Raw genomic sequence first — 18,685 nt, forward strand, 5'->3', positions numbered from 1 at the left:
CAGCTTTAGGGGGGCCCTTCAGGGAGAAAACTGGAGAGATGGGCACATCCGAGCAGAGAGGCCTCGGTGCCTCTGCCCTGTGTCTCCCTCTTCCTGTAAGTATTTCCCCTGGTGTTTGCTGGGAGGACTCGGAGCCTGAGGATCTTTCCCAGGACTGCCGGTTTTCCCTGTGAAAATGTTAGCACAGCATGGCTGTGGGATTGTGGCTGCTGGGACCCACAGCACCACTATGGAAGAGGCTCCTTCTGTACCTTGGCTACTGGACAGCACGGACGGTCCACACTGGGGTTAGATAAAAGCTCAGCTTTGTGAGAGCAGGGCACACAATAGACACTCAGTAAGTATCCATTACGTGAATACAAGGGTAGCATTGGGCCCTTCAAGGCCTTCACTTGTTTGTTCCCTTCTGAGCCTCGAATCACTCTGATTTCTTCTGGGTCTTCAAGACCTAGCTTTGCAGAAGAACCCTGGTGCTGGGGTTACAGGCAGGGCCCAGTATGCCTTCTTCCCCCGTAATTACAAACGTGCCACTGGTAACTAATCTTGAAAAAAAGAAAGAGGCCTTCGCCAGTGTTTCTCGGTTGGGTATCATCTCACTGAGAGGTCGCTGATTCAATTGCAAGTCAGGATACATGCCTGGATTGCAGGCTCCATTCCCAGAAGGGGGGCGTGGATTGATGGTTCTCATCAATGTTTCTCTCTCTCCCTCTAAAACCAATAAAAACATACTTTTAAAAAAATACATAAATCAAACAGCAAGAGCTGCTATAGCCTCAGAATATTTTGGATTAAGTAACAGAAACCCAACCCAAGTTGCCTGAGCAGCATGGAGGTCCCTTTTATTATTTTTTTCACATGGATTGCTACTACCATGCAGTAGGTACCCTTGTGGTCTTCATTTTGCTTTTGAGATATAAAGTGACTTGTTCAAGTGCATACAGTTGTTAAGTAAGAGTAAGAATTTGAGCCAGGCAGTTGGTGACCACTGCCCTACCCAGCCTGACTCCCCCACCATTGAGGAAACCACAGCTCAAAGGCTCAGAAATTTGCCCGTGGTCACCCAGTGGTGCGGGGATTAGAACTTGGCAGTGACTCTAAGAATCGTATTCTTGCCCCTAGTTCTGCTGCCTTTAACTTTGATTTTGGTCTCATTTGTCCAGAGCGCTTGCCAAGCCTTCTCACTTTGCCCCACCTTCCCTTCCTGCAGCTCCAGAAAGCCGTGGGGCCGGAGATCACCAAGACAGACTTGGTCCCCGCCTTCCAGAACCTGATGAAAGACTGTGAGGCCGAGGTGAGGGCCGCAGCCTCCCACAAGGTCAAAGGTTGGTGCTGGCGACCAGAACACAGCAAGTGGGTGGGTGTCCATGGTGCTGGAGGTAAAACCAGGACATAGGTCTCACCTCCCCCTTCTCCCTCCCCCGTCCACAGAATTCTGTGAAAATCTCTCAGCTGACTGTCGGGAGAATGTGATCATGACCCAGATCTTGCCCTGCATCAAGGTAACGGGGAATAGAGCAGACAGAGCTTACCAAAAAGAAGGGGTGGGGGTGGGGCTTTAGGGACAGCCAGATGCAAACTGAGTTCCCAGCCCTCTGGACTGGGCCAGCTTGGGTTTGAAGTACTTGGAGACCCTGAGGGGAGGCAAAATAATTCCCCTGGTAGCCTGAGCTGCCCCCCCGCTCCAGAGTGACAAGGGGAAAGGAGGCTGCGTTCAGGCTTCGTAGGATTTGGAGTTACTTGGCCACTAACCCTGTGGCTGTCCCTTCCTTCTCCCTCCCAGGAGCTGGTGTCAGATGCCAACCAACACGTCAAATCGGCCCTGGCCTCAGTCATCATGGGCCTCTCTCCCATCCTGGGCAAAGACAACACCATCGAGCACCTCCTGCCCCTCTTCCTGGCTCAGCTGAAGGATGAGGTGAGGGCACCAGACAGGCTCTGGAACTTGTGGGTTTGCAGAGGTGACGACCAGTGAGTCAGCTGTTTTCCCAGATTGGCCAGGAATCTCCTAGAATCTCAACAGACACCAGATCTCTGATGAGTTGAATGTTTCTGGCCATGATGGGTGTGCAGTCATTTGTCCATTTATTAGGCAGTTATCTTTCATGCCCTTACTCTGGGCTTGTCCTTTTCCTGGGCATTGAGAGCACCAAAAAAATAGTAATACTTTTTTTAAAATATGTTTTTATTTTTATTTTTTAATGCTTTTATTTTTTAGAGAGGGAAAGGGAGAGAGAGATAGAAACATTGATGAGAGAGAAACATTGATCAGCTGCCTCCTGCACACCCCCTACTGGTGATGGAGCCTACAGTCCTGGCACATGCTCTGATGGGGAATTGAACCCGTGACTTCTTGGTGCTCAACCACTAAGCTACACTGGCTAGACACTAAGACAGTTTGATCCTTAGAGACCTTCAGCAGGCCAGTCCTTGGGAATGTGCCAGGCTATGTGCCTTTTCTTTTAAGTTGCTTCACATATTTTATGAAACATAGGTGGGGGTCTGTATATATATGTATTATAAATCAGTGCTCATAATATTGGTAGACCACAGGAGTTCAAAAATATTTCTTTATTCCATTGTTCATTCTTTCGGCAAAAATGTATTGGACACCTGCTATGGGCCAGAGACTATGTTGGGTACTGGAGAGAGGACGATGAATGAGACATGTTCCTTATGGAGCTCAAAGGCTAGCAGAGACAATAAAAGTAATAGAAATGGTCATGATAGCCAGGCCAGTGTGGCTCATTGGTTAATCATTGACCTGTGAACCAGGAGATCATGGTTCAATTTCTGTTCAGGGCATATGCCTGGATAGCAGGCTTGATCCCCTACTGGTGTGCAGGAGGCAGCCAATCAATGATTCTCTCTTATCCTTGGTGTTTCTATCTCTTTCTCTCCCTTCCCTCCTCTCTGAAATCAATAAAAATGTATTAAGAAAAAAAAGAAATGGTCATGATAAGCCCCCACGTGTTAAGCCCTTTGTGGAGCAGACACTGTGGAAGCACTAGAATAGCCTCCCCCTATTCAATGTTTCCATATCACAGGTCGATATCCAGAAAGGTTAAGTCAAAGTGCCAAAGTGCTCCCAGCTAGCAAACAGCAGAGGGGGTGTTATTGCATGTCTGTTTTTTCCAGGGTTTCATATTTTTGCATTATGATTTCCTACAAATCCTTCAAACTGTCTGAACATTTTTAAAAATGCGTTTTTATTGATTTCAGACAGAGAAAGGGAGAGGGACAGATAAAAACTTCAATGATGAGAGAGAATCATTGATCGGCTGGCTGTCTCCTGCACACCCCATACTGGGGGTCGAGCCCGCAACCCGGGCATGTGCCCTGACCAAGAATTGAACCATGACCTCCCGGTTCATAGGTCGGTGCTCAATCACTGAGCCAAGCCAGCTGGGCTCTCTGAACATTTCTTGTGCTGCTATTCTGAGATTTGAAAAGCTGCTTTGAAAAAATAATTAATTTTTAAAAAAGGATAAGCTGCTTTCACCTAATCCTCGTTGCTTGCTTTTCATGTGCTTTTAATGTGTCCCCAGGGCCCAGAGCTGGAACTGGGCAGTAGTGGGTCCTCAGGAGATGTCTGTCATACAGAGTTGGTGCAGTTCAGCATTTTCCCCCTGTCCTGGCTCACCATGCGCAGCGCATTCCCTCAGACCCCTCCTGTCCCCTCCTCAGTGTCCAGAGGTGCGGCTGAACATCATTTCCAACCTGGACTGCGTGAACGAGGTGATTGGCATCCGGCAGCTGTCCCAGTCCCTGCTCCCCGCCATCGTGGAACTGGCTGAGGACGCCAAGTGGCGGGTGCGGCTGGCCATCATTGAGTACATGCCCCTGCTGGCTGGACAGCTGGTGAGTGAGCGGCGGAGCCAGGCACGCTGCCCCGGGGGAGGAGCTCCCAGGCTCTAGTGCTGGTGCTGTGTGACGCACTGTGACCAGAAACTGCAGGCTGTGAGGACTGTGGGGAGTGGGAGGAATAGAATGGGATGAAGATGAGAAGGGAAAGGAGCCCCTCAGGTGAAGCTGTCTGGGAATGGGTGGTTCCTTGAGGGGTTTGCTGGAAACTACCCAGTCTCCCTCCATCCCTTACCTCCTTTTCTCCTGCAGGGGGTGGAGTTTTTTGATGAGAAACTCAACTCCTTGTGCATGGCCTGGCTCGTGGATCACGGTGAGTAGCTCCAGTGGCTGGAGGAGGATGGGGCTCCAGGAAGATGGTGGCAGATTGGCTGGGGCCGGTGCAGGCTGTGGGAGGCTGGAGCCACTCTCCCGTCATCAGAGGCTCCTCAATGGTGGACCAATTCCCTTGCTTTTTAGAATCCTGGAGAAGTGTAGGCTGCAAGGGGGACATAGCACATTTCCCAGGGGCTGTCTGGTGTAGTAGGAAGTCCCAGGGCCACCGAGCAGACAGCCCTGGGTTTGACTTTCACCTCCTGGCTTTTGAAGCTTAAGCAAGTCACCTACCACGTTCCTTCTGTGAGACCAGCGACTTCTCATCCAGTGGTTTAGGGCATTGCTCATTGTTCTCACTAAGACTGGTGAAAATAAAAGTTTGTCTGTATCAGCCACCATTCCAAGTACTACATATTTAAATCCTTTGCCTGGGCTCAGCAATTCTTTTTGTTTTTAATATGTTGATTTCAGAGAGAGAAAGGGAGAGGGATATATAGAGAGAAATATCAATGATGATAGAGAATCACCAATTGGCTGCCTACCTCGGGCCCCCTACTGGGGATCAAGCCTGTAGCCCAGGCATGTGCCCTGACCAGGAATCAAACCATGATCTCCTGGTTCATGGGTCAGTGCTCAAGCACTGAGTCACACTGGTCGGGCATGAGTACATCACTTCTTGCGGCCCATTGGCCCATCTGTAAAATGAGGCCAATAATGGAACCTGTGTCTGGGGGCTGTTGAGAGGCACTGCAGGCAAAGCAAAGCCCACATTTAGCCCATAATGAGCCCTTTCATCCTGTTGAAGCTATTGGGTCCCCTGCATCCTGAGACCTAGGGGCTGCTCAGGTGGCAATAGTGAGCATGGCTGTTACCCGCATCAGTCCTTCACCGCCTGAAGCCTGCCCTCTCCCTCTCGCCCTCCTGCAGTCTATGCCATCCGCGAGGCGGCCACCAGCAACCTGAAGAAGCTGGTGGAGAAGTTCGGGAAGGACTGGGCCCATGCCACGATCATCCCCAAGGTCTTGGCCATGTCTGGGGATCCCAACTACCTGCACCGCATGACCACACTCTTCTGTATCAATGTGAGCACTCCCACCTGCCCACCGGCCTGTCCCTGGGAACCAGATGTATCTGGGAGAGGGAGGGTGGAGGGTCCTCAAGGGAGACACCCTGCTTGGGAGTGGGGAAGTGGTGGGGACCTGAGTTGCAGGGATGAGTCCCAGGGAACTGCCGGCCAGAGGTTGCACGTGCCCTTCCCCCACCCTCATCAGGGCCTCAGGGTGGGAACCCCAGGACAAGGGAGGCTTGGCCCACTGAAGCAGTGATAGCCAAACCTTTCTTGGTACCCTCTCCTTTCCCACAAATGTGCGTGTGTATTTATTTATGGTAGGAGGGGGAAGTGTGCAGGCTCTAGAAACAGACCTAGTTTTGAATTCTAGCCCTGCTGTGCATTAGCAGTGGACCTTGGGAGACTGACCTGACTGCAAAGTGCTTGATTTTCTCACCTGGAAAGGGTTCGTGCTGGCGTTCACAGTACCTTACTCATCAGGCTGTGCCGACAACCCGGCTGTACACGCAAAAGGCTCAGAACAGTTATGCTGTACAGAGCAAGTGCCCCTTTCTATCATGTCAGTAAACCATACACGTAGCTAGAAATTAAAGGATAACATTTAAAAGCTATTATAACTATGTGTTCAGATCATTCCTATTCATGCCTCACCTTGGAGACCCCTGAACTAAGGAAGGGATCCCAGGGGTTAGGAATCAAGGCCCATCCCCAGAGGATGAAGGGAAATCTGTGGACGGGAGATGGTCCGGGACACCTGGCCTGAGAGTTTCCAGGGCAGGGAGACAGTGGTGTTAGGAGGGTGTTAGGGGACATGGGGGCTTCGGGAGAAAAACTGTCCCCAGAGTGGGTAACTGGGCTTAGAGTCCCCATGTTGTTCAGCTTTACCCTCAGGCCTGGTGGTCACCAAGGTGGCCTGGTCAGAGGAAGGAGGAAATGAAAGTTAGCCATGAACTTTGGATAATCACCCCTCTGCTACTCACTGACCCCCAGGTGCTGTCTGAGGTCTGTGGGCAGGACATCACCACCAAGCACATGCTGCCCACAGTGCTGCGGATGGCTGGGGACCCTGTCGCCAATGTCCGCTTCAACGTGGCCAAGTCCCTGCAGAAGATAGGGCCCATCCTGGACAACAGGTGAGGCCTGGACCGACCCTTACACTCCAGCAGCACAAGTTCCGGTCATCTTCATTTTTGACCCTCAACCACTGACTCACTGTGACACTGCTGTAATGAAAAAGTGCGGTGTTGGCAGAATATTCAAAAAGCCAGGGGACAGGTTCAAGGGCACAGGAAAAGACCTGTGTGTCTGTCTTGTCACTGCAGTTCATGGGGGAAACAGGTGTTCTCCATAGATGGCTGGGTCAGTTTGGTATGCACGTGGGGGGCAAAAACCTCCCACTTGAGGGCATAAAAAATTAGAGCCCTAGCCAGTTTGGCTCAGTGGATAGAGCGTCTGCCTGCAGACTGAAGGGTCCCAGGTTTGATTCTGGTCAAGGTCATGTACCTCAGCTGCAGGCTCCTTCCAGGCCCAGGCCCTGGTCGGGGCTTCTGCAGGAGGCGACCAATTAATGTGCTTCTCTCATATTGATATTTCTCTCTGTCTTTCCTTCTCTCTTCCACTCTCTCAAAATCAATGGAAAAATATCCTTGGGTGAGGATTTAAAAAAAAAAAAAAGTAGAGATAACAGATCAGAACCAGAAAGTTAAAAAAAAAGAAAGATCTGCCCAGCTGGTGTGGCTCAGTGGTTGAGCATTTACCCATGCACCAAGAGGTCGCTGGTTCAATTTCCAGATCCCCAGGCTGTAGGCCCAATCCCCAGGAGGAGTGTGTAGGAGGCAGTGATCAATGTTCATCAAAATTTCTCCCTCTCTCCCTCTCCCTTTCTCTCTAAAATCAATAAAAATATTAAAATAATAATAATAAAGATCCTAGAAGAAAGTGTCAGGAAATATTTTCAAGACTTACAGTAGGCACGTATTTGTTAAATAGCTCACCAAAAAAAACATTAATAATTGGCCTTCAATAAAAAAGGAATTTCATTGAGAGAATATTGTGAGAGTAAGATAGCAAGCCACTGACTAGGAGAATGTATTTGTACTACATATTTCTGACAGGACACTTTATCCTGTTCTGCAACTCAACATGACAAAACTCAAGAAAGAGATGGGCAGAAAAGAACTTGAGCAGGTCTTATAAAAAGAGAACTCCAAACAGCCAGCGAGCATAAGAGCAGATGCTCAACATCACAGGCCATCAGGAAAATGCAAAGGAAAACCCACCCCCGAATGGCTAAGCTTTAACAAGCTCGGAGTCATTGGTGTTGGTAGATGGGCTGCGGTTCTCTTCTGCGTTGCAGGCGGGGCTGTAGATGGGAACAATCTCTGAAAATTGGTGGACTCTAGTGAAGGTTCACCCCTAGGAGCTGGCATGTCCACTCCATGTTTATTTCGAACAAAAGTGTATTTGTGGTAGCTTTACTCCTGTTGCTGCTCATCAACAGTACAGTGGGCGAATTGTTCTTTATTCATACGGGGAAGACTATTCAGCAATGAAAAGAAACTCCTGCTATACTTGACAACGTAGCTGACTCTCACGACTCACGCCATTTTGTTGAGTGAGAGGCCAGACCCAAGAAAATGTATCCTGCAATTCCATTTATATCAAGTTCACCATAGATAAAACAGATCTCGGTGACAGCAGTGAGAATATATGGCAGAGGAGAGGAGTTGTCACCTGAAAGGGGACACACACAATGCCTGCCTCTCCAGTGTCTTTCTCTGCATTTGCTCCAGGACAAAACCTCACACCTTTAGTGCCCCTCTGAAGTCTACCTTTATTTCCCACCACGGTGGACTCTCAGTGCCGACAGATTCCCCCGGGCCCCTCACAGCAGAGCAGATGCCTCCCCTGGGGTCCTGGAGGGCCAAGTGCTTCCCTTGAGGGCCTGGCCCTTCCGCTGTTCCTTATCATCAGTTGGCTGTGTCCCCCTCCTGGGCAAGAGTCAGGAGTGTTGGATTTACCTCTGCTCACATCTCATCCCTAGTAGGTCTCAGTACATAGGTTAAATAAATGAAGGATACCCATCTCTCGACCCCCAGAGCCTTGTGGGTTCTGTGATCCTCTGTCCCACTTGCCCGGACTGTCTGACCACCCTGTGCCTGTTCTGGGCCCCAAAGACTTCTTAATTCCATGTTTGCCTGTGTTTGTGGGCACCTCTTGCCTGGGCCTCTGCCCCCCTTGTGCCCCCTCCCTGCCTGGCTCACCCGTTCCCATGCGTACCCCCTGTCCTTCCAGCACGCTGCAGAGCGAAGTTAAGCCCATTCTAGAGAAGCTGACCCAGGACCAGGATGTGGACGTCAAGTACTTTGCCCAGGAGGCCCTGAGTGGTAAGGCTTTGAGGACTTGGGGACCCCAGTGGGAGGGTGGTGTGCAGGGAAGCACCTAGGCCTGGGGGCAGCAGCTCCTGGCAGGGGGAGATGCAGGAGCACTTGTGGGCAGGGGGCTTATTGTGGTTCTGACTCCCGCCTATTTCTGTTTCCCCAGTTCTGTCTCTCGCCTGATGCTGGAAGAGGAGCCAACACCGGCCTCTGGTGTCCACCCCCTCCACCAAGTTCCTTCCTTGGGAGCCAGTGGGGGGGGCCTCTGGCTGTCACTCCCTGTGCATGGTCTAACCCCAGGCCCCTAACCCAGCACGGTTCCTCCTCTCCCCAGCCTGGGAATCCGACTTCTTACTGTCCACCTCCCGAGGAGCTGGGGGAGCACAAGGTGGGACAGGGCAGCAACCCTGGGAGGAAGGGGCAGCCACTCCCTCCTCGGGGGAAGAGAGGTGAGCATCCCAGGTCACTGGTTCCTGCTGCTGTCATAGGGACCCCCTGCCCAGTCTACTTCTCCACCTTCCTTCCTCCCCTCCAGTGGTTTTTTTGTGTCAACTGTGCCGTTTTTATTTTATTCCTTTCTTTTTCCCTTTTCACAGAGAAATAAAGATATAGAAATAGCTGGTCCTCTGGTCTTAGTCACTAACATGGGGGTGAGGGGGACTCCATGTCAGGGCCTGGTCTCTTCCCTTCCCTCCGGGAAAGTCCTAATTACTGGACATGGGGTTTCTGTGGGGAGTGCAGCTGGCCGTGGACTAGAGGGTCCACGAGGTGTTGCTGGCCAGCAGAGTCCTGTGGTCAGTTTAGTATCGCAGACTTCGGCAGAGTATGTGGTGGTTAAGAGCAGGTGCCTTGGAACCAGACTGCCTGGGTCTACATCCCAAGTTCTTTCAATTAATAGCTGCGTAACCGTGAGGAGGTTACCCAGTCTCTCTGCACTTAGTTTTGTACTTTGTAAAATGGAGATAACTAGAATCTAGGGCCGGTTGTGAAGACCAACTGAGTTAATGCGTGCCAAGTGGGTAACAGTGCATGGCACAGAGAAGCAGGCAGTCGGGGGAGCTATAACCTGCCAGCGAACCTCCTGTGAGCTGGGCCCTGCGCCTGGGAAGGTCTCAGGATAATTGGGGCCGCACCGGGACGCGAAGGGTACTGTGGCAAGACAGAGTCAGTTGTCCCTCAATGTCCATTCTCCCATCTCTTTACTAACAGAGATGGCTGCCTGGATTTCTGGCATTTTCCCAGGCCTCTTGAAATTTGGTGTGGCATGGTAACTAAACTCTGGCCAATACAAGTGGTATGTGCAGCTTCTAGGAAGTGTTCCTGAGAGAGGAGATACGCTCCCCTCCTTACCTCCTCTCTGTGCACTGGTATGTAGACCAGATGGCCAGAGTGGGAGCAGCCGTCTTGGGCCAGGGACTGATCTTAGGAGCATAGGCCGAGCAGAGCAGCAGAACAAGATAGGATGAACCACTGATGCTGTTATCACCCACATCAGTATCAGTTACCTGAGAGACTTGAACTATTTCAGTGACTGTCCGTTTGGGGTTTCATCACTTGCAGGTCACCTGAATTCTAACTGATGCAGGGGCCAGAGAGTCCTGGAGAGAGGAGCAAGAGACTTAGTGGATGGCGATGCATGTAAGGTTTCTCAGAGGACGTGACACTTGAGTGAATTTTGGCTCAACAGGGTGAAGGGGAAATTGGTATATTGGCTGGCAAGGTGATTTCAGCAGCGCAGTCCTTTCATTACTGAGTCCCTATTGTTTGTTAGACCCAATTCGGCCCTGCAGGAGGTAGGGTGAAGGAAACCCTATTCCTCCCATTATTAGCTTATTTTATGTTAGTTTCATAAGGGCAAGGCCCATGGTTTAAACTAATTGTGTTTAAACAAATGTACCTTCCCTAGAATATAAGTATTTGGAGGACTTGAGTGAGTGAGGAATTCATGAGATTGGGAAGTGGTGGACAACATAACCACTTTCAGCATGATGGTGAATGTTCTAGCTTAGCAGGTAACCTACCAGTAATTGTTGAAGGAACATTCAAATGAATGATCCGTGGTGTTCCAGTTGTATTTTACTGCATAACAATCCATCCTCAAAGCTTAGTGACTGAATTCTGTAGTCCGGGCGTGGCTCAGTTCGAAGGTCCTTGTGCTCCTGGTGGTGTCGCCTGGGGCTGGAATGTTTGAGATGCCATTTTCACTCCCGTGGCTGGCACCTGAGCTGAGGCTTGGTACAGCATCTCTCCCCGTGCAGCCTGTCCAGGATGGCCGGACCTCTTTATCTGCTAGCATATGTCCTCAGAGCGGTGTCTCAGAGAACACGTCCCGCCTGCAAGTGCTTTTCACACCTGGGCTTGCACTACAAGCCAAAACCAGCCCCAGGGTCAGGCCCACAGTCAGTGTGGAGGTGCCCACCAAGATGTGAAAACTTGCAGGCAGGGTTCAGTGGGGCCTGCCCATGTAACAGTCTGCCACACGTGGTGCAGCGACACACTTAGAGTTCCATCTTAGCTCTGCTGCTGACATGCGCAGGGATCAACAGCACAAGGAGATGAGGCTGATTTCAGAGTAGAGTGCAGTCTGGAGCAAGCTGAAGATTTAAACTTGATCCTGGAAGGCGGAAGCAGCCATCGGGTGTTTTGGCAAAGGAGTGACAGCGTCAGAATTGAAAGGGAAGACATGAGGACAAGAGGCCCGGGAGAATTCTGGTCTCTAAGTTCTGAGCTGGAGGAGGTATGCTGACGTAGAAGGAGGTGGTGGGTAAAAAGGGAAACAGAAGAAAAGATTCCCAAGGAGACAGATTGAAATTCAGTGACAATTAGATTTGGGGGGTAAAAGGAAGGATGCAGTTACCTTGGTAACCAGAATTCAAGTCTTCCCACCCTCACCACTTAACTCCTTCCTGGAAAACATCCTTGATTCCTGTAAATTCACATGCATCAACATCTCCAACCTGTTGGTTGTTACACGAACCTCTGCCTGCAAAACTTTCTCTCTCCACTCTTCAGGGACACAAGTAATTCAGAGAGTGGGGTTAGTGAGAAATGGCCTGGTACAGGTGAGCACAGAGGAGGGTGTAGGCTCCAGATCCCAAAGAGCCTGAAGAGCTTGAACTTGGCTCTGATGGAAAGGGTCCAGTAAGACTTGGGCAGACCCTTCAGGGGTCAGACAAAGCCAGAAGACTAGGGAGGCAGCTGGGGCTGTGGCCAAGGAAAGAGGACGGAGAGATTAAAGTGGTAGACTTCATACTACTTCTCCATTCCAAACCTGCAAGAAGTTACACAAGGAGTGACAAGAAGGAAGGCCCTGCCCCTCCTGTCCTCAGATCTTTTTTTTTTTTAATATATTTTATTGATTTTCCACAGAGAGGAAGGGAGAAGGCTAGAGAATTAGAAACACCGATGAGAGAAACATCAGTCAGCTGCCTCCTGCACACCCCCAACTGGGGATGTGCCTGCAACCAAGGTACATGCCCTTGACCGGAATTGAACCCGGGACCTTTCAGTCCTCAGGCCAAGCTCTAGCCACTGAGCCAAACCGGTCAGGGCACCTGTCCTCACATCTTGCCAAAACATTTGAAGCCTCAGCACATGCCTTGTTCTCGGCCCTCCTGTCTGCAGGAAGTCCCCACTTCAAGGCCCGCTTCTCCCCACCCCCCCCATTAGTCCCCTGTACAGCTGTGTTTTCCAGATGGCGGAACAGACCCAGACTGTTTTGGATTTGTGGTGTGGGCTCTGACAGACTGACCAGTTGAGAACCCCACAAATCCAGAGGGAAAAAAATAACTTTGGTATCTTGAGAGTCTCCTAGATCCCAGCCAAAGCTGGCAGTCCAAGCTAGATGAGGAAAAGCAGGGCATGGCTAGCTTAACTGTAGGAAATACAGGTCCCGATCTCTTAGGCATGATGCAAAATGAAGAAATCCCTGGCAGCCGTAACCGGTTTGGCTCAGTAGATAGAGCGTCGGCCTGCGGACTGAAAGGTCCCCGGTTCGATTCCGGTCAAGGGCATGTACCTTGGTTGTGGGCACATCCCTGGTGGGAGGTGTGCAGGAGGCAGCTGATCGATGTTTCTCTCTCATTGATGTTTCTAGCTCTCTATCTTTCTCCCTTCCTCTCTGTAAAAAATCAATAAAATATATTTTTTTAAAAAAGAAATCCCTGGCAGGCTTATTTTTTTTTCCAATTCTCACCCAAGGATATGTTTAATGATTTTAGAGAGAGGGAAAGAGAGAGAGAGAAACATTGATGTGAGATAGAACATCAATTGGTTGCCTTCCTACTGGGGATTGAACCTGCAACCTAGGTATGTGCTCTGACCAGGAATCGAATATGAAAACCCTTCACTACACAGGACAGTGCTCCAACCAACTGATTCACACTAGTTTAATGAGCCATTGGGGCAAACCTGATCAGACCTGAGCTCATAAGAGTGACAAAACCTGACTTAGACTGCTATTGAGAGTTTAATCCTCTTATATGGAATATAAATGACAACAAAAATAGTCATGTATTATGGAATATATTGAATGGGTAATCAAAAAGCCATTCACACAGAATATTCCAGCTCCAGATGGCCTCACTGAATTCTGCCCAAACATTTAAAGAATGCTAATTCTTCGTAAACTCTTCTAAGAAGTAGAAGGGGAGGGTATACTTCCCAACTCATTTAAGGCCAGCATTACCCTAATACTAAGACCAGACAAAGACTCCAAATGAAAGAAGTCTACAGACCATCATCTCCTGAACACATCATGACCAAGGGAAAGTTATCTCAAGCATTCTAGGTTTAACATAAGAAAAATTAATGTAATTAATACCCCATATCCATAGAATAAACAAAACCCAAATAACCATCTTAACTGGTGCAGGAAAGGATTTTGACAAAATCTAACACCCTTTTGTGAGAGATACACCCAACAAACTAGGAATAGAAGGGAAGTTATTAACCTGATAAAAGGTATCTACAGAAAACCAATAGCTAACACCATATCTAATGGTGAAAAACTGGGTGCTTTCCACTTAAGATCAGGAACAAGACAAAGACTCCTGCCAGTTGTACTTAACATTGTACTGGAAGTTCTATCCAGCGTATTTAGGCAAGAAAAAGAAAAGGTATGCAGATTGGAAAGGAAGAAATAAAGCAATCTGCAGATGACATGATCATGTATATAGAAAATCCACTTTAAAGAAATTGAGCTAATAAGTTCAGCAAGCTTGCAGGATACAAAATCAACATACAAGGATCATTTGTATTGCAGATAAGTGTTGAGGATGTGGAGATACTGGAACCCTCATACACTGCTGGTGGGAATGTAAAATGATGTATTCACTCTGGAAAAAATTCTGAAAGTCCCACTAAGTTACCATTTTGCCCAACAATTCCACTCCTAGATATATAACCAAAATAATTGAAAACATATGGGTACACAAGAACTTGTATGCAAATATTCATAACAACATTGTTCATAATAGCCAAGTATCTATCAACTGATGAATGGACAAATAAAACAGAGTATATCCATATAATGAATATTAATCGTAAAAATGAGTGAAGTATTGTTACATGCTACGCTACAACATGGATGTACCTGGAAAACATTATGCTTGAGAAGTCAGACATAAAAAGCAACACATAGGATTCCATTTATGTGACATGCCCAGAATAGGCAAATCTGTAGAAACAAAGTAGATTAGTGGCTGGGGAGAGATAGGGCAATGGTAAGACTGCTTGATGGGTATGGGGTGATGAAATGTCCTGGAATTGGTGGAGATGTTTGCACAACTTTGTAAATATACTAAAAGCCACTGAACTGTGCACTACAAAATTTATGGTATGTGAATACATCTCCATGGAAACCACCACCCAGCCCCATCCCTCCAAAACACCTGGAAAAGCTGATGAACAGACTATTGAAATCCTTCCCTAAGAACTCCCAGGCTTTAAAACCCTCAAGATGAAGGACACAACACACTCTCCCCAGAGCACGCCCCTGCCTTTTCCTGCTACCTCTTCTTCCCCTACAGGCATGCATCACCTAAGGGACTCCATGAGATATCTGGCCAGGGGAGCAATGGGCAGTGGCAGCTTATCCCAGCCTTACCTCCTGAAACTGTCTTTAAGGCCCTATTTTCTCTGACTTTCCAGTACAGCAGCCCTGCTTAGGCTCATTTCTTTCCTAGAATATTTCTGAAGAACCAAAGCAGCCCCGCCTAGTCTCTCCTCTTGCTTTTTTCTTGTTTTCACTGTCCCCAGCTTTAATAAACACTCTCAAAATCACCTGGACTCCTGACATTTTTCCTGCACAAAGCCAAGTACCCACATTCTACAGTCTGCCAGAGGTAGACTTGCCCCAATTCCGGTTTCTGTCTAGTAACAACATTATTAAACAACTAGAGGCCCAATGCACGAAATTCGTGCAAGAGTAGGCCTTCGCAGCCAGGGTGCTGCCTGGATCCCTCCCTCGCATTCCCCGCTTTGTCCCAAAGGACATCTGGTCTAATTAGCATATTATGCTTTTATTATAGATTGTAAATAAATCCCAAAGAGAAATCTAAAAAAGCATAATGTGTGTTGTCAGTGTAAGAATGTCCAAGCCTGTAGAGGATGTTGTTGTTTTTTAGAGAATTTTTTTTAAAAGTTATTTGAGCAAAAAAAAAAAAAAAAAAAAAAAGGATACACATACAAGCAATATCTCAACAGACTGAGATAAATGCTTTCTAGAATAACAGTTTGCAGTTTTGTTTTTTTTTTATGCATCTGAGATTAGGGAGGTGTAAAAGTGGGAATTGTAACCTACCCCACCTGTCTTTTGACATTGTTTTTGTAAAGGCTGGTTCTGCCTAATACAAATGTTTGTATTGGAATCCTAAGAACTAACTTCAGTTGATAGAGACACAGACTCTGACCTTCAGTCATTTCAGCTCTGGGAAATTTGCTGACCTTCAACCATAAAACCAGGATGACAAAGACTCTGATGACGACGCACACTAGACCATCACTTGACAAGTTTTGCGGTCCTTATTGGAATGGACAGTGCTGGCCTACACAGAGAGAACTTTTTAACCCCCTAACTTTTATTTCTTTGTTTTGCTTTCCCTCTCCCTCCTTACAAAAACCTCTGCCTGCATTGAGATGTTGAGATGGGCTTTGCAACAAAAGTCCCCCAGTTGCCAGCATTCAAATAAACCTCTTTTCTTTCTCACCAGCATCTGTGTCAGGAGTTTGGCTTTCCTGGCTGCAGGCAGCAGATCCTTGGATTTCGGTTACAGAGGGAAGGTTAGGAAGATTACTTACTTGAAGGTGGAGGAAGTAACACCAGGATGGAATTACAGGATAATTAAAACTATGTGCTCTTTTGGGAGTGGTCACATGGAGCTTGCATTACAGGGTATTTAAGTTTATGTGCAAAGTTGTGTTAACCTAGTTATGTTAACCTAGATGTACAGAAATAATGCACAGTGCTTATTTAAGGCAAAGATAAGCCTGTTAGTAAAGAATTGTATTGCCCAGTCACGAGTTTATGATCCCATCACCCTGTGATGTTATTTTTCATAGAACCCCCTTTTTCATCTACAGTGTGGCAGAGTTCTTACCCAAAATTCAATCCTTTAGGGACCATCACAATATTAACTTTGGAATGACACCTTACAACTTACATGAGTAATGATGTTCAAACTTTAGCAAATATCAGGTAATGAACATCAAAAGGCTCTATGTAGCCGTAACTGGTTTGGCTCAGTGGGTAGACTATTATGGCTCAGTGGGTAGACTAGAGCGTCGGCCTGCGGACTGAAAGGTCCCAGGTTCGATTCCGGTCAAGGGCATGTACCTTGGTTCTGGGCAAATCCCCAGTGGGGGGTGTGCAGGCAGCTAATCAATGTTTCCTTCTCATTGATGTTTCTAACTATCTCTCTCCCTTCCTCACTGTAAAAAATCAATAAAATATATATTTTTTAAAAGGCTCTATGTAACATGTAACTAAAGCTTAAATCTTATGAAACATAAATATGGCTGGGGAACATCCTGTTAATTTTAAAACACTTTAAAAATATTTTTGTTGATTTCAGAGAGGAAGGGAGAGGGAGAGAGAGATAGAAACATCAATTATGAGAGAGAATCACCAATCGGCGGCTGCCTCCTGCACGCCCCCCACTGGGGATTGAGCCTGCAACCCATTGCATATGCTCTTGACTGGAATTGAACCCAGGAACCTTGAGTCCGCAGGCCGACGCTCTATACACTGAGCCAAGCCAGCTAGGGCTTAGAAGACTTTTAATGAAGATTTGCTTCTAATTAATTTGAGGTAATTGTTGTTATTATTTCACTAACATTTTTTTTACCTTAAAATTGGTTCTCTTTATTTTTTTTCTTTATTTTTTTTTATTAGTTAAGGTATTACAAATGTGTCCTCATCCCCCCTTCACTAATATTTTTAACAAATTTTAGTGAATAGGCCATATGTTAGCAAAGAAACTATAGTAATGTTGCCGACATAAAGCAATATTACATTAATCTACAACTATAGTCTACATGTTTGTATATTTATTTATTCATTTTTTAATGTTTTTATTGATTTCAGAGAGGAAGGGATAGGGATAGAGAGATAGAAACATCAATGATGAGAGAGAACCATTGACCGGCAGCCTTCTGCACGCCCCCGACTGGGGATCAAGTTCGCAACCCAGGCATGTGCCCTTGACTGGAATCAAACCTGGGACCCTTCAGTCTGCAGGCCAATGCTCTATTCATTGAGCCAAGCCAGCTAGGCCACATTTAGAGTTTTTTAAATTTTTATTTATTGACTTGAGAAAGAGAGTGAGAAAAACATCAATTTCTTGTTCCACTCATTTATGCATTCATTGATTGATTCCTGTATGTGCCCTGACCATAGATCGAACCCACAATATTGGTGTATCCAGACGATGCTCTAACCAACTGAGATACCAAGCCAGGGCTTACGATGTAATTCAATTATATATTGTATTAAGAGTGATTATGCTGCCCTAACCAGTTTGGATACATCCCCAGTGGGGGGTTTGCAGGAGGCAGCTGGTCCATGATGTTTCTAACTCTCTATGCTTCTCCCATCCTCTCTGTAAAAAGTCAATAAAAAATAGAAGAGTGGCCCTAACTGGTTTGGCTCAGTGGATAGAGCGTCCGCCTGCGGACTGAAGGGTCCCGGGTTCGATTCTGGTCAAGGGCATGTACCTTGGTTGCGGGCACATTCCCAGTTGGGGCGTGCAGGAGGCAGCTGATTGATATTTCTAACTCTCTATTCCTCTCCCTTCCTCTCTGTAATGCTTGAATGCTTTCTGCCAATGCCCTCCAGCAGCAATCATATCATTGTGTGTAATGTTGTCATTTCCTGTATTTCCTTTAGTAATAAAATATCTTCGGGAAACAAATGCATGGAATGATTTGATAAAAGATTTGGAATTTAGCTTTTAATTACATTAGGGTTAACCATGGAGATTAAAACAGGATACATATTAGAAGTGTAACCAAGTTAAGAAATTTATTAAAATGGTTTTCTGGTTTTCACAACTGGAAAGAATCCTTCCTAGTTGAAAAGCAGGTTTGCAATAAAAATTAGAAAGTTTTTATCTATTGTTCATTGATAAATAAATATCACAGTTATATTCATTAGAGAAAAATTACAGTGAATTTGGAAGGACTTTAGGCAGGATGAACACAGGATCAGAAATTCATACTGGGGATGGTGTTACAATATAATGATTTGGGCAATATATTTAACCTAGAGTTAAACATTACTAACCATCAGTCAATATACATGTAAGAGAAATCCTATAGATGTAATGTGTGTAGCAAAGACGTATCCAAAACTGAATCCATGGAGGGCCCCCATAATGTTAATTGTGGAAAGCAATGTTACAAATATTAGGAGTAATGATGCGCTTAATTCAAAGACATTGGACAGGAAAGGCTGTGTCACCAATGGGAAGTAGGTGCAGGGAACCAGGGCTGCCCCCTCGCTCCTGCCCCGCCCTCCCTCCCTCTGTCCCCGCCCAGCCCTGGCCGCTGGGCTCTGCCCCGCCCC

At 47.1% G+C, this 18,685-nt stretch overlaps 1 protein-coding gene across 1 annotated transcript in view; it reads left to right on the forward strand.

Annotated features, from left to right (window-relative positions):
- PPP2R1A (protein phosphatase 2, regulatory subunit A, alpha) overlaps positions 1–9,246 on the forward strand; it is a 30,141-nt gene extending 20,895 nt beyond the window's left edge. Inside the window, exons 7-15 of the mRNA XM_005880742.2 lie at positions 1,208–1,322; positions 1,429–1,499; positions 1,781–1,915; positions 3,685–3,858; positions 4,114–4,174; positions 5,104–5,258; positions 6,236–6,378; positions 8,540–8,631; positions 8,789–9,246. Coding sequence (XP_005880804.1) covers positions 1,208–1,322; positions 1,429–1,499; positions 1,781–1,915; positions 3,685–3,858; positions 4,114–4,174; positions 5,104–5,258; positions 6,236–6,378; positions 8,540–8,631; positions 8,789–8,805 — 963 coding nt within the window. The 3' untranslated portion in view covers positions 8,806–9,246. The remainder of the gene's footprint in view (positions 1–1,207; positions 1,323–1,428; positions 1,500–1,780; positions 1,916–3,684; positions 3,859–4,113; positions 4,175–5,103; positions 5,259–6,235; positions 6,379–8,539; positions 8,632–8,788) is intronic.
- Positions 9,247–18,685: the final 9,439 nt, after the last annotated feature.

Source organism: Myotis brandtii, unplaced genomic scaffold (assembly GCF_000412655.1).
Source record: "Myotis brandtii unplaced genomic scaffold, ASM41265v1 scaffold650, whole genome shotgun sequence".
NCBI lineage: Eukaryota > Metazoa > Chordata > Mammalia > Chiroptera > Vespertilionidae > Myotis > Myotis brandtii.